Source organism: Echeneis naucrates, chromosome 12 (assembly GCF_900963305.1).
Source record: "Echeneis naucrates chromosome 12, fEcheNa1.1, whole genome shotgun sequence".
Classification (NCBI taxonomy): domain Eukaryota; kingdom Metazoa; phylum Chordata; class Actinopteri; order Carangiformes; family Echeneidae; genus Echeneis; species Echeneis naucrates.
The window spans coordinates 3,377,296-3,403,812 of record NC_042522.1 but is presented as its reverse complement, the minus strand read 5'-3'; the positions used below and the strand labels follow the sequence as shown (position 1 = coordinate 3,403,812).

At 41.9% G+C, this 26,517-nt stretch overlaps 1 protein-coding gene across 1 annotated transcript; it reads left to right on the top strand.

The window, feature by feature from the left end:
- The first annotated feature begins 312 nt into the window (after positions 1-312).
- Positions 313-14,326, top strand: macir (macrophage immunometabolism regulator). Its single transcript, XM_029516194.1, has 2 exons — positions 313-444; positions 11,741-14,326. Exon 2 carries the CDS (start codon positions 11,744-11,746, stop codon positions 12,395-12,397), a length of 654 nt encoding a protein of 217 aa, XP_029372054.1. The 5' UTR covers positions 313-444; positions 11,741-11,743; the 3' UTR covers positions 12,398-14,326.
- The last annotated feature ends 12,191 nt before the right edge of the window (positions 14,327-26,517 follow it).

The following is a 26,517-nucleotide window of genomic DNA, read 5'->3' as shown; positions in this document are numbered from 1 at the left end:
TTTTTTCTGTATCCGTATTATTTTCAAGACAGAGAATGAGGGAAGGGCGGTAGCGTCGGGGCTGCAAATTATTTATTTTGTCTGATCATTGAATTTTTTTATTTATTGTTTTTTTTTTTTTATACACACTTTAATTTTATTTAATTTTATTTTTTCTGAGCACCGCAGCAGCGCCCCCTCCAACAGGTGGCACCCGAGGCAACCACCTATACGGCCTATGCCAAGTGCCGGCTCTGCATGAGGATGTGCTCATGTGTGATTCCTGTGGAACAGCACAAACGCGCGCGCCCACCCTTTCATTTGTGCAAGACAGTCAGACACAAGTGAAGTGGCTCTTGCCGACGGACCGGAAGTGCTCCCGAGCTGTTGTTGACGGAACAAGGAGATACAGAGGCTGTAGACACCGAGGAGTAGCTGGAGACCTGATCATCCGCAGTCAAACAGGTTAGTTCTGATTTCTTCTGCCAGATTTTTCTCGGAGCTTGATGGAGATGTTTGATTAACGTCTGTCGCGACCAAACTGCAGGGATGAATTATCTTCTTACAGCCGAACAAACGGCTGAAGATCCCGCCGTGACCTGCGCTTGTCATCAGCTCTAACTCAGTGAGTGGCCGAACCTGGTTCAGTTTATTACAGGGGTCTGAGATAGGTTTCTCCTCCGACAGAGGACAGGATGAAGGGGCCTGTCGTCTGCAGCTCAGCCATCTTGACTCCATCGTTTAGTTCTACACACCCGGCAGAAATCGCCAGAAGCAGTACTGCCGTTCGTGAGCTCAGGCTCATGATCCAGGAGGTTATTTTTTGTTTGTTTGTTTCGTTTTTCTCTGACCCGGTTTGACTCGTTTCGGCTTGGTTCAGCCGCGCCACGGCGATCATAGGCCCCGCTGCAGCTTCCACCTCTGTGTATCTGTGAGAAAGATTAAAGCTTCGTTATAGCAAGCGATGAAACAAAGATAACACAGCTTTTATTGAATCGGTTTACATCCTGTCCACACCCTGCATCCATTCTGTGCTATTCACTGCACCTCACTGACAGCTTCATCATCACACTGTTGCCATGGGGCTTAACCCAGCAGCTGTTATTCTGCTACAGACAAACATGAACTCAGACTCGTCCATACATGTGCACTGCTTCTGGAAAGAGAAGATAGGCTCTCCTTTTATGTCATTTATACAACTAAACTAGGGTTTATTATTGGCTGTAGTACATGCTTTATTTATTATTAAAAATTTCTTTTTTCAAAATGCTGTCAAATAAAGTCTATCACGTATGGCCGTGTACTGACAAAATAAGCTGTGAGTGTATTAATACATCACTTATGAAAAGAAATACACCATTTATTGACAGGATCATATTTATACTATAAATAAAATTGATTTTATTGAAGGGCACATTGGATGTTTTCCTCTCGGATTGCACAAATGCACATTTGCATGAATCCGACTTAAAAACTGACTTTTGTTATCTTAAATTGGGTGTACTTGTATGTTATTTGTATCTGTAATCTGTGTATAAAAACATCTTCCCCAACCATAAAAAATATTCTTCTTCAAATTAATCTGGCAAATGTATGCAAACACGCAAAGAAATTCCGGCCAAAAGTGATGCAAACATTTGGTATTTTGACAGAAGATTACCCAAACAAATAGTCAAATTAAGTTGTAAGTTTTAAATTAAGTTATAGTTCACCTGTGTTTGACTTCAAATTATTCAAAGCAACTTTTAGTATGATGCACAATCCAGTACCATTTCCATCAGGATTTCTCAAACTTGTGTGTTCATATCAATGAATGGCTCCAAACACTGGAAGTGCATCAGTTTATATCAAAGCATTAAATATACATGAAGTAAAGGCTCAGATCATCTGGCAGAATATGCCTCCCAGCTTTTGGCAATATTACTGGCTATATAGTAGATGGAGGAGTGAGAAATAAACAATGTAGTTATTGCATCAGGCACAGATTTTCAGCATGAACAAGCATAAGCTCTGGGATAGCAACAGTCAGATCATTTTCACGTCATCTCTCCACTCAAACAAAACTACACACCACTGTAAGTCTGAACATTTCATGCCATACACACCCTTTCTAAACTGAAGATTTGTCAAAATTGTCCGTGTTTGTCTCAGTCACACAATAATGTATGAACAAAGCATACAACATGGATTAATACTTTCTGTGAGTCCCTATGTATGTCTGTGTGTGTCAGTCTGCATGTGTCTGTTTGTGTATGCCTTTCAATGTGTGTGTGTGTCTCTCAAATCAAATGCAATGCATTATTGGCGACAGTGGCAAGGAAAAAAATTCCTTGAGGCAGAACAATTGGGCAGAACCAAGCTCATGGAGGGCAACCATCTCCCTTGACTGCTTGACAGTTAGAGATGTAGGAGAAAAGAGGGGGCTTATTAGAGAGATGGAGAAAAAACAGGGTTAGGGTTAGAACAGGAGAGAGGATGCCACAGAAAAAACAAATACAGCCTCAAGAAAACTTACAGTGATTGCAACCTTGTGTGTGTCAATATCTTTGTGTATATGTATCTGTCTTTTTTTTATGTTTGTGTGTGTCTGTCCCAAAATAATTTATGAACAAAGTGAACAAAACATGAACTTAAATGCTTTTTGGGTTTGCATGTGTGTGTGTGTGTCACCTCTGTCCCACATTCATGTATGAACAACATTGACTTTAACTCTGTTTCTGTATGCAACTCAATGTGAGTGTGAAGAGAAACACAACTAATAGCACTGCCCAAAGTCAATGGAACTCTGTGACTACTCCAATAGTGGTCCATTGACTCTGCAGCACCCAGTGGCACTGATAAGAAACACCCCCAATAAAAATGACGACTCTGGACTCTGCCCAGAATTAATGGAACCCTACAGCTATTGCTATAGAGGTCCATTGACAAAACACAACAGTGGGGACAAAACACAGTCTACGGCAGTGATCACAATTTTTTTCGCAAGAGCCACATTGACAGAGCAAAATCAAGGGGAGAGCCACATGGTTTTTACTCGGAACACCTGACGTTTGGCTGCTCATTCCCTATCCGGCGTCTTCATGTTCATTTTCGTTTGCTGCTTCCTCTTTATCATCTCTTCATAGTCACTATTCATTACAACGCTGTGTGTCTGTCCGACCGGTTTTTGCACTTGTTCAAATTAGAAATCGATCAATTTTGCGCCTGCATCTCACGCTGGCTAGAGGCTCTACAGCGACTTGTAATGTCGGCTCTGACCGGCACAGGGACAGGCTAAAGAAAACAACACAGAGTAATGAGTGCGACCTTACCTAAAAGCAGGCGGACAAACAACATTTTTTTTTTTTCAGACAGTAAGCAACAAGATACCGAAATATTAGTGATGTCAAAATGAGCGCGTTCATTTTTGAATTAATTTGAAAGAAGATACTGGTATCATATGAAACTAGAAGGCATAAGGCATCCATTGGTACCAACCATGTCATGATAACTTGTTGCAAATGGGGCGTAAATAACGCTTCAAAATTAGGCTAAATTCTTTTTAAACTTTTCAAAGGGGTCCTTTGAACTTTGTCTTCCGCGTGTGCTGTTGTGTTTTCTCTCTCTCCTTGTGTCTTGTGTATGCATGTATGTATGTGTGCTTTTAAAATTCAACTGGCACTTTAAAATATAGGCTTGGGTGGGTTAAAGCAAATAACACTAGTAATTGAAGCAAAATATTCGCTGTATCAAATTAAAATGATCCTCTGGGTCAGTTATTGTTCTTCTGGTACACTAATAATATCCGGTGACAATGCAGGCCAGACAGGGGCATGCTCTGAAGATGCGGATGATTTTAGTCTTGGAATACAAGACTAAAAAGCTTGATGACATTTGTTTTAACCTAGGCCTACATGTCAACAGTAAATAAAACTAGTAATAAAAGCAGAATATTCAAATTAAAATGATCCTCAGGGTCAGTTATTGTTCTCCTGGTACAGTAATGATATGTGGTGACAATGCAGGCAGCGCAGAGGGAGAGGGAAAGGCATGCTGTAGGGACAGGCCAGACAGGGACATGCTCTGAAGATGCGGATGATCAGGTGAGACATTGGAATGTGAACTATAATTTAGTAGAGCACATAGACAGTAAGTGTAAATATCTAGCTAAGTAGGTAGCTTAGTAAGGCACTACAGGTAACTGCAAGATTCACTGGTTGCAGTTATTTCAACACTACATGGTATGTATATTTCAGGAGACTAACAGGGATATAGAGACAGCACCAGGCAGGGAGAGCAGTGATCAGTGCATGGAGGAGCTTGGTAGTTGCCCACACTAGCCCAGTACCTGCTTCATTGAGACTCAGTCCCTGCCAAAAAAGACATTCAAATTTCAGGACAGTTGGTTTAGGCAGTACAAACGACTTCATTACAGCGCCTCATTGAAGGGCATGCTGTGTTTTTACTATCCCAAATATTTTGGAGATCAGAAATCCCCTTTAGCCACTAAGGCTGATGGAGCTTTCATCAAAATGGGATTTAGCAACTGGAAAAAAGCACTCCAAAGGTGCTCTCAACATGAAGACAGTGATTGTCATTCAGCAGCCATAACAACACATTTGCACTGCAAACAACCTGTCAGTACACAACTTTCCTCTCAGTTAAAAAAGCAGCAGCATGCAGCCAGAAATAATCTCTTAAAGATAGTGGGAAGGGTGATGTGCTTGGCAAGACAGGGCAATGCTTTAAGGGGGCATGACAACAAAGAGGCTAACTTCCACCAGCTGGAGTTAGGGTTAGTACAACACAGAGGGTGATGAAGAACTTACAAGCTGGCTTCAGCGGCACAATAATTTCACCAGCCCCAAGATTTAAAACAAGGTCCTTTAAATTGTTAGTAACACAATTGTACATGAAATTACATAGGAAATCCAATAATTCCCCGTAGTTCAATAATCAAGTAATCTTATCATTGATGAGACGAAGGACACAGCAGGAGTTGCGCAAAAGTCCTTCTGTCTGCGCTTTGCTGACAAAAACTTGAAAACCGGAGAGGAATTCATCGGTCTATATCAGGTTACATCCACTATCGGAGAAAACATAGCTAATGTAGCTAAAGATGTACTAACTCGCCTAAATCTCCCACTATCACAACTGCAGGGTCAAGTCTGGGCCTGATCAACCCTTGCTGGGTCACCTGGGTGATGGTTTATATTGTGAGACCCAAAACACCTTATGGCCCTGGGTCACAGCACTCATGATGCGACCCAGTGCATCCTGGAGATGTTTATTTAGTGCTAAGTAGTAAGTGGTAGGAACTAATAATAGGCTGGAACCTATAGTACAAGCAATATGAAAGTTAACATGAGTCAGGGGTGTAGCTTCATTTATCCTAACATACCAGGTTGCAGTTATACAAGATCAATCCATAATACGATCAGTCATCAGATCATTAACTAGTAGGGATTTGAATGATAGTGATCTAATATTCAATACTCCACATTTCGTATTTAGAACCAAATGGGGTATAGTTTTAAATTCAATCAAGTTCTTGTTGTTAGCTCACCTTCTGTTAATTGTTGGTTTAATAGATTTTATCATTATAGGCAGTTGGGGGACAACATACTTTCAGAAGACATTCTATTCTAGGCAGACAACCACTCTGGCTGAGGCGCAGAGAAGATTTTTAAACTGCAGCTCTTGCCCCCTAGTCTGGAATCGAGAATGTCATGGTCTTAACTTTGTAGTAATTTCAGTCAGCTTTCTAGATATGAGAGTGGCACCCTCCACAGTGGAATGGACGCCATCTCTCCTAATCAGACCGGGTCCTCCAGTTATCTCAGTAGCCCACATTGTTTTTTGGAAACCACCGTGACAACCAGTGGTGGAATGGTGCCATGCGGCTATACATGTCATCACTTGTCAGATTGGGCAGGGGTCCAGAGAAAACTATGGTGTCCGACATCATTTTTACAAAATTATGCACCAGCTCCCCATTAATATTTGTGACCTCCAACTGGTGTAGTCAGGTGTCGTTACTGCAGACTTGAATTCCAGCTTTACACTTATTACATTACACTTATCCTTAGCCAGCAGTTTCAGATAAGACTGGATGTCGCCTACTCTGGTCCGAGGGATGCACTTAACTATGGCTGCTGGTGTTGCTAATTTCATGTTCCTTAGGATAGAATCACCAATAACTAGAGTTAGTTTGTGGATGGCAGAGTGGGACAAACCTGTTGGAAATGTGAACTGGTTTGTAGCGAACTGGGGGCTGTAGCCTACAGCTATGCCTCCTATCAGCTGCTCAGAAACTGCTTGGGGGGGAACTCTCCGAGGCGCTCTAGGACCTACTCTGGGTTAGCCTGCACCAACTACAGAGGACTGGCTAGTTACAGTGACGAGCCCCACTTCCCACCCAAGTCTCTCCTCCATATCTATAAACAACCTGAAATTGAGACATGGACCGTCAATCAGTATCAATAGTGATTGGAAATGAAGCAGCATGTAGGTTGACAAATGGGAAATTTCCCCTCTTGAGCTTTCTGTTTCCTGTCAGCCCCTCTGCTGATTAATTAAAAAGTAGAGGCACCAAAAGCCATAAAAAGAATATATAAAAAAGAGAAATCCACCCTTTCAGGAAGTAAGAAATAACTAACTTCTGGTCATGACCGGCAAGGTCACCAGTTGGCTTAACTGTGGATCTTGGTCATCATCCCATTGAGAGGCTTTGACCTGATCATGTCAGCGTGGCTGGCTGCCGACATTCTGTTTGTTCAATTTTGTGGCTAAGGCCTAGCTCACGCTACAGGATTCTCTGGCCGATTTTACCCAGGTTATCTTCTACTGTGAGCGGGTGACAGAACAATTTTAAGGCCCACGATCGGCCTTCTAGACAATCTGATGGCTACATTACTTGCAGTGAAAAAAGCAGCACTGCACTACATCCCATTTTTTGTGCTTTTGTTTAATATTCGCTTCCATGTGAGATGACGTAGGATCATGTGGTGTGTCACTCTCTGGTCTGATAATCTTAATGAAATCCTGTAGGGTGTGCTGGTCATTATTTTCAAATCTTGTGTGTGTGTGTTCAAGATTTAAGAGGAGATAATCTTATAAGATTCTCCTTATGTGTGTGATACAACCGAATTTCAGAATCTTATATAAGATTTTTAAAATCTTGTAGTGTGAGCCAGGCTTAAGTGGGTCTAGCTATTTCTAATGGTCAACCTGAAGTTAACATGGTTAGCTTTGTGTTGTCAGAAAAGGGAAACCACAGACCATGGCAGTCAGCTTCCTCCCATGATGCAGTGCAGTGTAGTTTGAATCAGGATAATCAGGATTGGCTGTGGTTCACTAGGTACTGCAGCCAGAGTCTTAGCTCTTTGAATTTGTATGATCATGATTTGAGAAAGACATCAGGTCGATGCCTCTTTCCATTTCTGTTCAGTCAATTTGTGCTTCATCAAAGTCTTCCTGCTTGGTACTGGCCTACTCTTCCCATTACTGTTAACTAGCTACAGCAGTTAAGTGAACTTGATTTCCCTTACCTCTTCATATATCGTATTTTAGCAATTGCTCACAACAGGCCATGGCACCCACGTATTACAGTTAAGGGTTGAAACCTTTTATGTGATACAATAAGCATATATCATGGACTGAAGTGAGCTATTGCGTTTATAAAGAGGTTAGTAAGTATGGCAAAAAAAGTAAAAAATGTAAGTTAAAGACACACAGTATTTAATTTGTAGGAGCTCCTGGCACTGGGACGGTTCCAAACATAAGCAACAACCATTTAATTAAAAACAGACCATTTGTTGACTTTCACAGCATTAACATTATTTAGCAAAAAGGCCTGGAAGTTTTTATTTCTAAATTCAGAAAAAACTGAAGATATTTTATACTCGGACCTAAGCACCTTAGAGAACCATGATCTAACCATCTAATCACTCTGGACGGCATTACCTTGGCTTCCAGCTCCACTGTTAGGAATCAAGGTTTTATAACATGTCCTTTGTTCCTCATATAAAATGAGTCTCTTGGATAGCCTTGTTTGACCTACACAATATTGTGAATGTCAGAAATATGCTGTCTCAAGAGGATGCAGAAAAACTATTGAATGCATTTGTTACCCTTAGATTGGACTCGTGTAATTCATTATTAACAGGATGTCCTGAAAATTCTAAACCTTCAGTTGATTCAAAATCCTGCTGCACAGAGACTTAGAACTAGAAAAAAAGAAAAAGAGGTCCCATTTCTCCTGTGATAGCGTCTCTTCATTGGCTCCCCATAAAATTCAGAATAGAATTCAAAATCCTTCTCTTAACATACAATGCTCTAATGAGCTTCATCATATCCCAGACATATCCCAGTTCATTGTTCCTTATTATCCCAGTAGATGACTTCGCTCTGTAGATGTACAGTAGGTCTACTTGTGGTTTTTCAAGTCTCCAAGAGTAAACCGGGAGGCAGATCTTTTAGCCATCAGGCTCCTCTTCTGTGACACTCCCAGTATCAGTCCAGGAGGACTCTCTTGCAGCTTTCAAGATCAGGCTTAAAACCTTCCTATATGACAAAACATACAGTTAAAAATTGTACATTTAATTACTGTTTCTTTAGTTATGCTGCTATTGGTCGAGACTGCTGGGGGTTGCGGTGATAATCCCTCTCCCTATCTCTTTATCTCTCCCCTAGCTAAATCTTAGACTGGAAATGTCTAATTTAACAAGAATCAACCACAGGGGAGTCGAATTATTCATTACACAGGTGTCCAGCAGACAGTTGACTAAAAGGGTGTTACTTAAAGAAAAGCCCTTCCCATTTCATGTTGTCAGCAATGGCACCACATGGAATCATCAACATCAACATCACAAGACCTGAGAAAGAAAATTTACACCACAAAGGTAAAGGCTAGAAGAAGATCGGCAAAGCTTTACTTAGCTACTGCATACTGCAGAGGAATGGCATTCATGGGTGCCGTTCACAAATGAAGCCTCTCCTAAAGCCCAGGCACAAAACAGCCTGCCTAGAGTTTGCCAGGGCCCATGCTGACAAAGATGAAGACTATACTGAATACTCTGGGGTGATGAGACCAAGATAAATGTTTTTGGAACTGATGGATTCAGAACTGTATGGCGTGGTAAAGGTGAGGAATACAGAGAAAAATTCATGGTGCCTACAGTGAAATATGTTGGTGGCAGTGTCCTGATGTGGGTTAGGGTTGGAGAGCTGCATTTCATTGATTGCATCATGAATTTACAGATTAATTGCTCTATACTGAAAGAGAAGATGCTACCATCACTCTTTGCCCTTGGTCGTGGTGCACTTCTCCAACATGACAGTGTTCCTAAACACTGAAAGTGATTCAGTGGCCAAGTATGTCTCCTGATCTGAACCCAATCGAATACCGATGGGAAATTCTGAAGAGACAAGTTGAGCATCACTCTCCATCCAGCATTCAGTCTGTAAAAGAGGTCCTTCTTGAAGAATGGAAAAAGACTGATATTGCAAAATGTCGCCAACTTATTCATTCCATGCCTCTGAGAGGTTTTTGTTGTGGGGTGTACTCATTTTTGCATCACCCTAATTTGAGTAAAACTGAAAATTTTGTTCTCTAAGTTATATTATTAAGCTTACTTTCATGTTTAACAGATGTTATATTAAACTTTTTCTTGTCAACATTTTGGAAATTGTTTTTGCGTTCATTGAGATATTGTTTGAAATGTTAGTTTTCGCAGAGCGTGTACTCATTTACGCTGAGCACTGTATTTCACATGACATGTTGCAAATTTTTGCTTCCTGTAGTCTGTTTGTCCATCCTGTTCTCTCTCTTCCTGCCCCCGTTTTACTCGCTGAATCATGTCTGATCCTTGTTCCTGCTCAATACCTGTTGTGCCAATAGTTACCAGTAGTTTTCATTGTATTTTATTTCTTTTGCCAAAGACTCGGTTTTCACCCACTGCTAATATTTAACTGCACATTTTGTGGTAGCAGGCTTCATACACTACTTACTGTATGTTTTGCTTACATTTTTTATGACTTTCTCTCATCCTGATCTCGTTCTGTCGCCAACCCTATACCCCCCCATCCACTGCCTTTCCTCTCATTCACTCATTCTCTGTTTGTCTCTGCCTCTCTCACACTCTCTTCCTCTCTTTCTCCCTCCCTCTCTCAATCCAACCAGTCCATGTAGATGGCTGCCCTTCCTGATCCTGTTTCTGCCTCTTCAAGGAAGTTTTTCCTTGCCACTGTCACCCAGTGCTTGCTCTTATTGAGTCTCTTTAACAATTCCCTGAAGAATTGGTCCAGATCTGCTCTATATGTAAATATACTTCATGTAACTCTGTTATGATTTGGTGCTATATAACTGGGCAGCATAGTGGTTAGTGCTGTTGCACCACATAAGAAGGTTGTGGGTTCGGTTCCTGGGCCTGGGACCTTTCTGTGCGGAGTTTGCATGTTCTCCCCATGCCTGCATGGGTTTCCTCACCCCTTCCAAAGACTGTCTCGGTTAACTGGTGACTCTAAATTGTCCGTAGGTCTGAATGCGAGCATGAGTGGTTGTCCGTCTAAGTTTGTTTCTGTGTGTTGGCCCTGTGATGGACTGGTGACCTGTCCAGGGTGTACCCTGCCCTCACCTAGAATGTTGAATGGATGGATGGGCAGCATAGTGGTTAGTGCTGTTGCTCCACAATAAGAAAGTTGTGGGTTTGGTTCCCGGACCTGGGGCCTTTCTGTGCGGAGTTTGCACTGTTACTTCCTGGTAATTTTCCTCAAGGAACTAAAAGGTTCTTGGTGGCCATTTTTGTTGTATCCTCACTACTCCTGAAATCCCTGCAAGATTACGCAAATCAAATTAATGATTAATGGAAAAGTAATCAAAGTAACTGCTACAAAGCCACCAGTTCTATAGTTGGCAGTAGGAAGAAAATGAAAGTCACACGATAACAGTGATACTGCCACGTAAACAAAAGTTAAAACCTAGTTTTCAGCCCATCCATCAGTGGTTAAATTGAGCTAGATTACACAGGAGCTCAGCTCCACCTATCCAGTCCACAACACACAATGCAAGAATTCAGCTGTGTCTTGTTTAGTATCAAATAGTCACACACAACTTTTATTAGTTTTTCAAATGTTAATGTTGTAATTATCAGACTTACTAATAATGCAGCAGTCATCAAGTAAAGGAAAACTGTGTTGGAGCCTCCATGCTCCAGTCAGAGACTTTCTAACATTTAAATTGGTTAAATTACCCCTAGGGCTCAGCTCCCCCTCCTTACAAATGCCAATTTAACCACTGCCAGTGGTCATATGTTTGCTTATCTTCTTCTATTTTGAAGGGAAAATTCTTAATCATGGAAAACAAATGAAGCCCCATGTAATAGTAATAAGCACACAGACTGGGTCTGCAGAAAATAAAAAGCTGAGAGTGCTAACCAATCATCAGTGCAGGCTGTGCCCCCAATGTTCCTGGGTCATTGGAAAGTACCACCCCTCAAGTAGGCCCTTTTTTGGGATAAAGGGACTTCATTTTTGCCTGGGGTCCACTGGGTGGAGCATACAGGCTTCCTCAAAAGATTCCTCGTCACGGGGTAAAGTTGCAGTCAGAATGCAGCTTTTAATGTTGTGAAACATCCACAACCAAGACCAGCTGCCCGCAATAAAACTTTCTCAGATAACCTTAAAGTGTTTATTGGATCTGCACTGAGTTTTGTGTGTTGTTGTATCTGTTGTGTTCCTTCAGACTGGTGTCTCCAGTGATGTACTGTGCCTTTTTTGACAGGATATGTCTGTAAGGATGGAAATGGATATCAGTGGTGTATCCCGTGCACATGTCTCCATTCTCCCTGCTGCTGAGATCAAGTCCACATTGAAATCAGAAACAGACAGACCTCGTTGTGCCAGCACACCATGTTCTCCCATCAGAGGAACTGTTGCAGGATACCAGATCTTGCACATGGACTCAAACTATCTGGTGGGCTTTACCACTGGTGAGGAGCTACTCAAACTGGCCCACAAGTGGTCAGAGGGCAGCCCAGAGAAGGGCTCTATATCAGAGGCTGTGTCCACCTCCATCCAAAGTCCTGTCCCTAAGTCTGTGGACCTGGGCATCCACCGGTCTTCACGAGTCTTCAAAGGCAAAAGTCGTCAGTATCAACCCTATGACATCCCTGCTGCCAATGGGCGGAGGCGGCGGCGAATGCCCAGCTCCAGTGACACCTTCCTAAGGTCTCTGGCACACGGGGAGGCTGGGAGGGGTCTGCATGCTCCAATACCCCTATGTCTACTGAAAGGAAAGGCGGCCCAGTCCAAATCTCTGGACTACCTTAATCTAGACAGAATAAGCATCAAAGAGTCATCAGACACTGAGGTGTTACAGTACCAGCTGCAGCATCTCAACCTTCGAGGAGATCGTGTCTTCACCAGGAACAAGACATGAGCACAGTGGAGACCTGCTTGGGTGTCTGTCACACACTGGGGTTTAGGTGCTATTTCTAGCCTGATATCTTTCTTCTCAGATTAAGAAGGCCTCTTTAAAAAGACAGTCCGATAATCCTTACATCAGTACCTGGGGGGATGAGGGAAAAAAATATCTAAGTTAGCCCTCACCTCGGAAAGTTGGAGTTAAAACAATGTGAACTACAGTGCATTCAGGAAGTCCTCAGACCCCCCAGACTAGCTTCATATCTTGTAATGTAGCAGCCTCTTGATTAAACACCTTCAATTAATTTTTATAGATACATTTAGAGTTCAAACATTTCTATAATTCAGTTTTGACTGGAGAATGTATTGAAATTATTTTAACGTAAAGCTGTGGCATAATGAGTGAAACCAGAGCAGGAGTCTGAGGACCTTGAATACACTGTATATAACTAAGCAATAATCAGTGAATCTATTTATTGACAGTGTTGTGTGTTTGTACTAGTCACAGAGACGCTACTATATCAGATAATAGCTGAGAGAAGCACATATCACATACTGTCACAGCTTTAAATGCACTGTTGCTACCAAAACAATAATAAATCTACTGCTTATCTGTGAGGAATTGTGTCAGTGGACATTTAGCAACAAATCAGCAGATACTGATAAAACTTTTAATATATTGCTAATTTATTTATTGCTATCAATATGTTTTTAAACTTCTTAACCACCACGTGGAAAAAAGCATTAAAGCCCTATTTAGTCCGTCTACTGTGCAGGTAAAGGTGTGCCGATTGAAGTTCCATCATTTTGCTCATAATTTTTTTCATCTGAAGGGTTGATCTTCATAAGAAGATAGTTTTAAGAACCACCATAGCAGATTTCAAGTAAACAAATTCTGTAAGGTTGGATAGTGAATGCAGATGGACTGTGGTTGGGACTGTGTCTGAGAGTGTACATTGCTTTGTTGTGATATTACAAAGTTTCAGAAGTCATGAAAGCTGATTTTTAAGGCTCCATATCTGAAAAGGGACTGTCAGCATTCCCCTGTTTACAAGGACCTTTGATACTTTCACTGTATTATTATAGAATATAATGATAGACCACATGGAGATCTACCTTTACACCCTATGGACCTTTAAAGTATTTTCATATGTCACTTAGAGTCCATGGTTGATGTGATTCTGGAAATCAAACTGATACTTTTATGGACTAACTGAATTGATTTTATTCCATCTAGGATTGAAAAATGCCCTCACATTCAACAACAAAGGAGTAAATCAATTAATTTCAGTGCTGATGAGATGTAGAATGACACCTGAGCTGTTGATCTGATGGATATGAAAAAACAGCTGTTTGTACTCTACTTGTGGAGTAACACAGATGTTAGAGTGGCACATCACGTCAGTCTCTGACATCATCATTCATTGTGGGCAGACCTGTTGCTTTAGAAAACCATGTTGATGCATCTAGTTTTGGTGGTGGGTGAACAACCAGAGTGTACAGGTGTGTCTATTTAATGAGTGTGTGCGTTTCGCGTACTGGTACTTACTTACTTACTTACTAAACATACGAACACTTAAAAGTTCTGCAGAATAATCTGTACACCCACTGAGTTTATGTGGTTTGTTGTGTTTCTGTGAGAGGACATTGTGATGTCTTTGCATCACTTCTTCAGTGTTTGATGTGAACATATAACATCTGATGCCTCTGTGTTGTGATAATGTAAGTGTATTACTTTGAACCCTTTCATCTCAAGATGAGAGAGATGAGATTTCAAGTCAAAATCCAAATCATAGATATCATAAATATGTTTGGAAAATGGTCTGAAAAGGGTCCAATACACATGGGCTTAATGGTTAAATGTTTTAATCAGTGTGAAGATGATGACTGTAGGTTACTTCCACTCAAGATAAGGATGTTATACAGTACAGGCCAAAGGTTTGGACACACCTGCTCATTCAAATGAATAGGAAAGTGTGTCCAAACTTTTGGCCTGTACTGTATATGGTTTTTATTTGACAGAATGTGAAAGATACTGCAGTTGTCTGTTTTTATGGACATTTTCGATTTGACCCAGATAAGTACAAATCATGCAAATAAGAAACAAAAAGTAAAAATATCACAAAGGGAGCAGTTGGTTCAAGGGGCCAGTCAATATATTGAAGTTGTCACATGCTTCACACGAAGCATGTGACTTGTAGGTTTATGTAAGTTTAGCTATATCAACATAGCCAACATTTTTATTAACAACTGTTTACTTACCAGTCTTGACAAAAGAAGGAGTGGTTATAATGCTGAATACCACAGTGACCGAGGATGAAAGTCATGTGACTGTCCAACTGAACCATGTCTAGTGAGATAGCCTGCTAACTTCAGCAGAGGAAAGAAAGTGATACAAATAGAGGCAAACCAAACATTAACATTGTGATTGTTTCAACCTCTGGAGAAAGATGTTGGCGACTGAAACAATTATGATTGATGATAAACTCAGACTGGTAAGACTGGTAATTACACAGCTGCTATTTAGTATTACCTATGTAGCAATAGGGAATATATAGCAACTTTAAATGCACTGTTCAGCTCTTCGGTAGAGTTGAAAACATTAGCTGTGTGTGGCGCAATGATGAGGGAACTACAGCACTTGTCACACTTGAAACAGGCATGTCAGATCTTTATCACTGACTTCTTTTGCAGCATGGTTTAATGACACCAAATATTTATTTTAATGGGACACATTCATGAGACAACAATAGCAAATTCATATTTTGCTTGGAGGATTTTTGAGATCTCTTCAGTAACTGACCATATGAAATGTCACTCAGCATAACTGGCTGCAGACTGACGAGACGTTGGCGCAAAATGTGTTTTCCCTTTATTGTGCTTCACTTTTAGTTTTTTAGATAATTAATAAATGATTTAAAGCTATTTTCTATGTGTTTAACCTCCTCCTGGGCACAACTGTGCTTCATGGCTTTAGGTCCTGTTAATGATAGAAAGAAGGACAGACAGTAGCTTGTTATTGATGAGATTTAATTGATGTTTGTGTGTGTTGGGGCCATTTTTTAGCACACACACACACGTTGATGTTGAAGAAGATTAAACCCACATTAACAATAATTCACATGATAAACAGTTGTTAATTTACATGAAATCAACTAACCTAAAGATGCCACAGCAGCCAGAAAAGGAGTAGTTGCATTTTCATGCTGGAACTTTGGATTCCAAATCCAAGGGTTGTCCAAACTTTAACTGTAAACTGTATGCAAAGCCACTCTGAAGTCAAACAGAGTGTGTGCACATGATGTTAACCAATGACTGGTAGATGATTAAATGTTATTTCAAACTGAAAATCCGAAGGCAGTGTTTCGTCTCGTTAGTTCCACAACACCTTCAGGAGGCTAGACAGTGATTACTGGCGTCCAAGAGTCACCCCCCTGGTGCCAGCCATCACCGCTCCTCATGTCGAGACAACTACCTCAAACAACAATACGCCAACTACTCTGACCTCTCACCAACTGCACCAGTGAAAGCGAGGTGGGGATACAGACCCTGGTTCAGGTAGGGGACATGAAAGTATAGAGGGTGCAGGAGGTGGAGGACAAGCTACACTAGCAGATTCAGCAAAAACACTCACCTGAACAGTCTTATAAACAGAGAAAGAGCACAAGTCAAATCAAACAAATACAAAGAGGCTCAAACAGGGCACACCGTCCACTTAAATACACTTCCTCTTCCTGGATTTCGTCCTCAGCTTCTGAAGTAGGCCTTTCCCATACAGTGCCACAGTACTATCTCAGAACAACTAGCAACCTCCTAATGTAAAAGCTTACTAGTCTTTCCATTTTCTCTGCAGCAGATATCGGAATCTCATATACCGACAGTGGCCATATTAACCTGGGAAATAATCCAAACTGAATGGACAAATGAGGGCTTCCTGGAAGCCCTCATTTGTCCATTCTATTTAGTCCCTCAGCAACATCCTTCCGAAACTGCACTACCTGTTCTCCGTCATGCAAATCTACCTTGTACCACCTACCTAGACTCTTTACTGGTTTTTCCCTAATTATTGGAAGTTCTTCTTCATCTATTACAAACTTTCGATCACTTAATCTGTGCCTACTGTGCCTACTTTTACTTGAGATACTTCTAGACTTACTAGGCTTGATTTTCATGCTAGCCCACATTAAGTTTTTATTAAGTCTCTCAAGTCCTCTTTTCATACATGGCACCATTGTAGTTATCAATGTCATATCATCCATGGATGCCCTAATTGGTGTAAGGCGCATCCTATCTTGTCGCCTCTCTCCACCTACAACCCACCTAGAAGCGCTAATAATTACCTCCATTGCCATTGTGAATGCTAATGGAGAAATTGTATACCTTGCCATAATACCTATTTCTAGCCTCTGCCAACCTGTTGTAAAGCCTGCTGTACTTAAGCATAGTCTGATATCCTGGAAATATGCTCTCAACTACTCTAGGCACACACTCTAAAATAATCAAATGCCTCCCAAATAAGGCTATGCGGCACTGACCCAAATGCATTTGCTAAGTCCACGAATATCACATGCAAGTCTCTTTTCTCACTCTTGGCTGCCTGAATCTGGTGCCAAATTATGCTAGTGTGCTCTAAACACCCTACAAAACCTGGTATTCCTGCCTTATGTATCTGTATCTGTATCTGAAGTATCTATTAAGATATTCCTTTCTAAATAACTAGCTAATCTATGTGTGACTACACTAAAGAAAAACTTCCCCTCTACATTCAGGAGAGAAATCATACGGAACCGATACAGGTCTGAAGACTCCTTCTCCTTTGGAATAAGAACACCTCCTGCCCTACGCCATGCTCTGGGAATAATGTTTTTAATTGCCTCCACAAAAGCCTTAGGATATCAGGTGCACTCTTATAAACCCAGTAGGGGACTCCATTTGGCCCTGGGGCCGAAGAAGCCTTCGCAACACCTGACTATCTCCTCAACCTCCTTCCACCAAGGTGGTCTAACATCCGTTTCCTGATCTATCTCCCCTAATGGTGGTATGTCAGGTGGAAGCCCTGCTACTCTATCCCGCTCAGAATCTGATGTATTTCTCAGGTACTCTTTGTAGCACTTACTCCAAATTACAAATAGATTTAGGCTAGATGTTATAGTATTAGCAACATGGACTAGTGTCAGAAGATAAGAGTTCGCTCATAGAGTTTGAGGACCAATACAATAAACACAGAACAAGATCAAAATTTATGCAAATAAAGAATATTAATTAGTAGAGGATTAGTAGAGGATTAGATCTTTTTAGCTTGAATGTGGTTGGCTGGATCTGAATGTGTGGCAACCTATTTCCCTCCTCATTTTCCTGTTCTTCTTTACCAGTGACCAGTTTCTGATTTCTTGTTTGAGGTCGACTTTCAAGAGATCTTAATTACTGGGTGGCAGGAATGAACAGGGGAGTAACAGATCTCGATGAAGGGTACCAACAAGACCTTTAGCATTGTTTTTTGGCCGTACCGTGTACACTGGCAGTTCGCCTGTACGTCTAATGACCATATAGATTGTTGGTTCCCACTTATCTTCCAGCTTGTGTTGCCATGCAGCCTTACATTTCAAACCAAGACACGATGTCCTTCCTCCAAGCCAGATGGTGTCACTCAATGATCAAAGTGAGTTTTGTTTCGGGGCACACGACCAAACATTAACTTGTACGGTGTGAATCCGCTGACTTAATTTTGAGTACAGTTGTATGCGTGAACAGGTGGCTTCACGTACTCTTTTCACTGTGTTTTTTGTTTTGGGTCCAGTGTACCAAGCATTTCCAGCAGTGTTCGATTGAATATTTCGGCGGGATTCCCCCGAGGATGGTAAGGGGTTGTTTGTGTCTTGTCGATACATGCTAGTTCACAAAGTTCCTTAATCAACTTGGAATAGAAATCGGTCCCCTGGTTGGTGTAGATGCGTGACCCTTGACCTTAGCTCCTCTGGTAAGACAAGTTGAACAAGTATTTTGTCACCATCCTGTCTCCTCCTGTACAAAATGTCGTCTTGCAACTCAATGCGTTTCAGCTCTCTTAGTAACAATGCAAGCCTCTGATGAGGGGATCATTTCTCTGCTTTTCTTGCAAGTCAGACTGAGACAAGGAGGAGATGACAGGTAACCCATGATCAGACTCATTACTATAGATTGTTTGGGACGGCATCAGTAGTAATATCCATTGACTCCACCAGAGTGATTTGTGCTTGGCTTGGATTTAGCCGGTTGCTGGATCGGACCAAGGCACCATGACATGTAGCATCAATGACATCTGGAGCAAGGACAATGTTTTGTCCTTTGCCCACAAGATGTTGTCCTGTGAAGTTGCGGATGAAATCGGTGTCTTTGTGGGAGTGCTGGTTGTCAACGTAATGTTCATGGGGTCTTTGGGACAACCCTTCTGCATCAGTGTTTTGTTTACCAGTTCGATACTGCAGAATGAACGAGTAGGTGGATAAGGCAGCAAGCCATCGATGACTGGTAGCATCATCTGTGGTTACTGTAAAGTTTGAACCGTAAAGATAATGTTACGCTCCACTTTAATGCCAGAATCTCCAAATTGTGTGCTGGATAGCGAGATTCACTCTGAGACAAGCCACGGATGGCATAAGCGATTACACAGAGTTGTCCTTCCTGCTCCTGCTCCCAAGCCAGTGGTGGACACATGGGATGTCGGACTCTTTGGGGTTGACATAACCAAGAACAGGGACAGAGGTAAGTTTGTCTCCAGCTGCCAGAGACTCTTGAAGATGTCATCGGACAGAATCAATATCATTAAGATGTATTGTACAGGCACCATGTTTAGAAGGGGTTTCATCATGGAATTTAACGTTGTGTCTGACTTTACTTGTACAGCCAAAGTCGAGGTCATGGTGTGCAAAGACTTCAGGGAAATCAAGGAGCTGATGGTTATGCGCTCTTTCCATTCCAGTATAAGGTTGGACTCACCAAAGTTGAAATTTAGTTCAACATTTAATTCTTTTGGGGCAGCAGCTTTGCATATTCCAAGTTCAGCTATCACAGTGAGAGGTGGAATGTAGACATCTTGTTCTGTGTGGTTAGTGAGCACAACTGGAACTTTGTATGGAGACTGAGATGGGAGAGTTATTAAAGAAGTCTTAACAAAAAGCCCAGCAGGTAATGAGGACTGTGGGTGTTCAACAATCGCCCAACTCCCGGAAGAAGGACAAGAAACTCTTGCAGAACCTTCAAGAATAACTGTTTGACATGCTGGAGTAAGCAAATGAGTCTTGCGAACGCACGACACCAATGTTACCAGCTTCAGTCTTTTGATGATGTAATGCTAGCATTTTTAGTACTGCTTTGTATCCATGTGACTGAGGTTGGAAGGTTGAGTGAAAATTGCTCATAAAGAACTTCAAGAGTGTTCATTCCAATCAAAATGGATGATTGATTGAATGTGTGTGTGTCAGGAACAACAAGAGCAAGTGTCAGCACTTCAAACTCAGAGCCAAAGAAGTCTTCATGGAATGTAGTAGTTACTTCAATGTAGCCAAGATATGGAACCGGCTGTCCAGCAGCACCTTCGACCTGCAAGAGGTCTTCCAAAGGATTTAGAGGTTAATCAGACAAGTACTGGTTGTAAAAAGAAACAGGTAAGGTAGTAACCTGTGATGCTGAGTCCAGGAGACAATTACAATCCTTCCCAGCTGTGGTTACAACAGCCGTGCATTTCGAACCAACCAATCCTCTTGGTAAACCAGCCACCCTGTTCGCTGATTGGCTTGTACAGTTCACATCTGGACAGGCTTAACATTTCTTTTGGTGGGACTCTGTTAGTCCACCCCAACTCCGGTATGCCCCACAACCATAACTGCTGTTAGTTTAACAGTTTACAGCCTTCTGGGTTCCCATCCTACCATTTTTGTATTTTTTTGTTGAACTTTCTGTATTGGTTGGCAACACGGCTAGGATTTGGGGGGTTTTGAAATTGCAGCTTGGTGTGGCCATCCTCCCCACACTGGAAGCAATAGCCAGGTTTTGGTACAGTTGAAAGAGGTTCTCCAGGGGATGAACTGAACTTGGCTGACTTGGATCATTGACGGGAATTACTGGCATATGAGGACTGACTTGAGTAATGCTGGTTCTTGGTTGATGAAGCAGTCAGGACAGCAAGCTGCTTCTGCATATCAGCCATTTGCTTGGCCAGCTGTTGAGTGAGAGTGGTCAGGTCAGTGACAGCATCAGTTTCATTGCTGTCAGTTATTCAGGAGTTCACTGCAACTTTCTGTCTAGTTGCACCAAAGTGTTTTTTCATTCTTACAGCATTTGAAGCTTTACGATCTTCCTCGGTTCAAAGAAGCAGTAACAACTCTGGAAATAATGGTGGGTTTAATTCATTTTGAGTTAGTTGCAACTCTGACAGCAATGTATTGTCCCAACACCTTCTGCAGAACTGACACAGTAAATGTTTATTGACATCTTGTTCCAATGCCCCCCTCTTTTCACTGCAAGGCTTAAACTGACTTGTAACCATTGTAGATAAGTGGATGGTACCTCACCAACATCCTGAAAGGTACCCATACATTTTGCAAACAGTTAATCTCCATCTTGCACAGTGTCATAAGATGAGTCAAGTTGTTGTAAAAAGATATCAGAGAGAGTATCCAGATTTAAATGTTTGATCATATCTGCTGCTGGGGGCAAGAGACTTTCCAAAATTTTCCTTGAATGCTGCATATCAGACACAGCAGAATCCTTCATTATCAAGTCCACACTGGAACGCCAGGTATCAAAGTCTGTTCCATGTGGGGGTCGAGGGACGTTGCCTGAGAAAACACACAATTTTTGAGAAGAGAGAGTGGATTGCGGAGATATCAGTATCTGGTTGACTGGGTGGGGTATGGTCCTGAGGATGATTCCTGGATCCCTCTGCGTTTCATCCTTGATGCTGCTCTCATCAGGGATTTCCAACAGGGCCATCCTGACAGGCTGGAGGCTCCCATTGGGGGGGGGGGGGGGGGGGTACTGTCATGGCCCCAGCCGTGTCATTTGTTTCCTGTGTTTTTTTTTTTTCCTGTCCTGTTTCCCCTCCCCCTGTCTGTCTCTGTCTGTGCCTGTGTCTGTGCTGTGGGCATGGCAACTCCCTCTCTCCCCTGGGCTCCTAATTGCATCATTCAACTCACCTGTTCCCTGCTGCTCACCTGAGATCCATCCAGCATCAACCCCTGCAGTTGGCGCTCTTCTCCAGTCTTCGCCAGATTGTTGTATCTATCACTGTGGATCTCCTGCCTGCCTGCCTGCCTGCCACGCTTCCAGCCAGCTAAGATCCTCCACCCCCTCCTCTGAAGAGAAGGAGGGAATTGCCTTCTTTCTTTAATTGTCTTCTTTCTTAAACTAATTTCTCCATTTCTCTTTGCCGTCTAGACTTAGCTACCTGTACTCTTTCAATCGTCTTTCTTGCACCCCAAATTTTTCTACACCATAGGAGTAAATTATGTCTCCCATCTTTTCTATCGCTTGCGTTTCCTCCTAGTCTGCTCAGAATTAATGACAAGTCCCTGTTGATTGTCTCCCATTCTTTGCGACTACTTGCCCTAAGCCATTTAACATTAGCTTTCTGCTCCATATTTCCCTCTTTGACTCACCTCAGTATCAGCTCCATCCCTTCTTATAACCTCCTCCTCCACTTCTTTGGCTGTGTTCTTGATATCCTTCGAACTGTGGTTTTCTACCTGACGCTAGATTTCATCCGACTTACTCAATTGACTTCTTAAAAAGTCCTGATCGATGTAGCCACACTGCCCTTCCTTTCCCACACATCTCTCTCTTCCCTGATGCACTCTAAGGCCTCTAACTGATGTTAGTTTCTGCCAACCATAAGGACAAACCCGGAGCTTCTTTCCCTCTAATCTACCCTTTTTATTCTCTCCATCCACGCTCACTTTGCCCTGCAAACTATTCTGCCCACTTCTAGGTCCGTGCCCCTATCCTTCACTGAGTCACATGTCTAACTCAAAGCCTTGTCCGTTGGCGTCTGTTACCATGTAGTCTGCCTGTGAGTCCACCCCTGCTCTTGCTGACCCTTGGGGTATTTTCCTTATCTGACTTGTAGCTTGTGCTGGTTGTGACAGGCTGCTAAACCTTTCCACTGCTACCAAGGATTGCTAGCCCATGGCAGCACCTTCGAGGTCTACTTGTGCTACAAAAAATGGACCAGACTCAGTGACTAACTCCCTAACAACAAACTTTCACCCTGCCCTATGTGTCCTAAAGATAATATCTAATTAGGCCAGTGAGCAGCGATAGCTAACATTTTTGGGGTCTTTGGGGTCATCAGGTGGGAACCTCCTTTCACTAGTGTTTCATCTAGTTAGTCCCACAACACCTCCAGGAGGCTAGACAGATCACTAGTGTCCCAGAGTCTCCCACCTAGTGCTAGCCATCACCGCTCCTCATGTCATGACAACTACCTCAAACAGCACTACCGTCAACTACTCTGACCTCTCACCAACTGGTGCAGTTGGTGAGAGGAGAGAGGAGACTGAATGACAGTAAATAGCAAATGATTTTAGTTGTAGTTTAGTATATTGGTACCCTTACATTTCTGTCAGTTAATACAATACTTCTCCCAGAAAATCATAGCACTTTGTACATATATAACATGTTTATGTATTACTTACAAAAAGAACATGGATTCATTTCTAAGCAAAGTCAAGTTTACTTGTGGACGTATGGTACAAACATGTCAGCAGCTTGTGTCAGCTTGCATTTCTGATGAATAAAATGCAACCCCACTGCTGACAGATATAAAAAAGCCAGAGACCAAGAAACCCCTCTGGGAGAATATTTTCAACACATATTAGACCAAACTAGAGCTTTTGGTGAAGCACAATCTGGCACTGTTTACAGAAAACAAATTGAGGCCTTCAAGGAAAGAAAGGGGTTCCCGAGGTCAAACATGGTGGAGGTTCACAGATGTCTTGGGGTTGCTTTGCTACTTCTGGCACTGGATGCCCTGAATGTGTGAGTGGCATCTTGAAATTTGACCATCAAAGAATTTTCACTGTAAAGCCCAGCGTGAGAAAGCTGGATTTCCATCAGCACTTGTGAGTCTTTGACAGAAGACCCCAAAACACACTTTCAAGAACCCTTGGGAATGGTTAAAGACAAAGCACTGGAGAGTTTGGAAGTGGCCAAAAATGAGTTCAGGCCCGATCTCATACAACACCTGTAAAGACATTTCAAGAAAGCATTTTGAAGAAGGCCACATTCTTCATAGTCAAGTCATATTTTTATGTAGCACCAAGTCATAACAGAGTTATAACAAGACACTCAACATAACTAAACAAGCTAACCTAATTCTGCCAATCTACAGAGCTTGAATCCTCAAATCCTTAGAACTACAGAAAAAAATTTCACTTCTCTCATCCACCAACAACCCTTATCAATAAAATCTGGAAGAAACTGTGGAAAGCATGTAGGAGTATGTTAATGAGTGCGATCACCATCTTGTCATGGGGAACAGTGTAAACAAGGTGACCCCATCTTCCAAAAGAAGCCGACCGTTCAGTGCATCACCCAATAAGGACTTTGGGGGCATCCTGGACTCAATTGACAGGAAATTAACAAGTTTCAGTTCCAGGATCTAGTGGAAATCCTCTACGTGAGTCTCTGGAACACAGCCAGCAACAGGTGGCTTCACTGACCACTGAAAACCAAGCCCTGAAAACCTCCATTAAATCACCTAGTGAGGGGGTGATGAAGATCACGGCGTAGACAAAAGAGAAGAAAAAGGCTATCCTTGACACAGAGGCTTGGAGCATGCAAGATACCCTGGTATTTACCAGCATAGCAGAGCAGGCAGAGGAATCCAGCCCACTGACAGACCCAGAAAAGGTGTTGGAGGGGCAAAGCTGGGTAGAGTATGGAGAGAATGACAGCAGGAGGAAGGGATTTTCAATGCAGGTGCAAGCAAGAATATATGATAATATATGATACTGTATTTCTCAGATTGTTATAATTTTATCTGTAAAAAAAGCCCATAAAACCATCACTGCTTAGAGCTAAGGGGATCACTGGTTCAATTGAGCTATGACTCTCTGTCAGCCTGGCTACAGTGCTGAAGAGAAATCTGGGGTTCTCAATTGAATTTAGATATGGCATTGCTGCAAATGTTCTTTTTAAATTTAGTCACATCGTCTTCAGATAAACATATTTTTAGCCGAATTTATATCTTGATGCTGTGCAGACAATTAATGTAAACTCAAACATAATAAGGTAACGGTTGGTCAGAAGAGAGTTTTGAGGAATAATCCTTAACTTGTCAATTTCAATGCCATATGTCAGAACAACATCAAAGATAAGAAGGAGTGAGTTCATTCATTCATATGCTGGGAAAAGCCAATTGAATCTAGAGGTGAAAGAAACCCAGAAGGCTAAGGCTGAGGCTAATGCTATCACTTTCTACATCTGCATGAATATTGAAATCTCCCAGTATAATGATTTTATCTGTTCTGAGTACTAACTCTGATACAAACTCAGAAAACTCTGATTGGAATTCTGAGTACGGACCAACATGAGTGGGGTGTAGATTCATTTATACTTACATACTCATCCTGCTGCAGCCAGGTTACAGTTACACAAAATAAATTTTGATTAAAATGATCGAATATTCAACAGTCTACATTTGATTGCAATATTATTTGAGACCCAATTTGTGATTGTTTTGATTTCAGTAAGGTTTTTGTGTTTAGCTCCTCTTCTGTTTAATTTAGGCTTAGTAACTTTTCTAAATTTAGTTGGTCAGGGGACAATTTCTATAGACCTACGTAGACATACAGTACAGGCCAAAAGTTTGGACACACTTACCTGTTCATTTGAATGAGAAGGTGTGTCCAAACCTTTGGCCTGCACTGTAGATATAGACATAGACAGAGACTATTCTATTCTTGGCAGGTAACCGCTCTGACTGAGGTGCAGAGGAGCGTGCTAAACTATGGCTCTGCCTCCTGGTCTCAACTCTGGATTGTCAGGGTTTAAGCTTACTAGTAAAATCGGCCATATCCCTAGATATTAGAGTGGCACCATCCACGGTGGGATGGACACCATTTCTTCTCATCAGGTCTCCCCCAGAAAGTCTTCCAGTTATCAATGTAGACCACATTGTTTTCAGGACACCACTTCGGCAGCCAGCGGTGCTCGACAGTGTTTTAGTAAAATTACACACCAACTCCACATTAATCTTTGTGACCTCCAACTGGTGAAGTTGGGTTTTGTTACTGTTGTGATGATGTTGTATGTTGTGACAGTTAGATTGTTTTTATTTTACTTTATTTTATTTTTTGCTCAGCTTTCTCTCTTTCTTTTGAACTACTTTATAAACTATCAGTTTATAAGGGGTGACAGCCAGGTCTGTCTCCTGGATCAAGATCCTCCAAGATCAATCAGTCAAGTTTTTGTTTCATTTATCTTGGTCAACAAATTAAATTAAACTTCACAAGGATGCATGCCAATAAAAATGTACATCCGACCCATTGAATGACCATAGACTTACAAGAACAACACCACACGCAATTTCAGTGCAGAAGCCAAAATGTGCATATTTTTAAAGACTTTCACAAAATCCACAAAGTCCATACACAAAGAAAAACAATTCAGCTTAAGATGCCTGCTCAAGGTTCATTCCACACTTTGGTCCAAATAAAATCGTTGCTCAAAGGGAAAAAAAGCTGAAACCACGCCCACCTCCACACACCAAAACGCACGCTCACCCTTGAGAAACTATCACCGTGAAAAGTATCAACCTCCTCGATATAATGGAAACCAAAGCCAGCCAGAAAGTAGACGTTGTTATTCCAACTCATGCCAAGTGAGGTTTCAGAGCGACTATTGGAAAGCCTCGTCAGCCCACCATGGTAGAGATTGGGCTAGATGAGGCTCCCAATATCCCTCCTATCAGGGCAAGTCAGAGCAGCATGCCAACACAAGAGATCTTGGGGCGAACAAGAGGAGGGTGACAGGCCTACGCCTAAAAGAGTGAACAGCAACACTACCAGTGAGTCTAAAGAGTGTGCAGAAATCAAACAGATCCTTGTTGACATTCCTGCAAAAAATAAACTAGAGGAAAAGGAAGCAGATCTGTTCGCC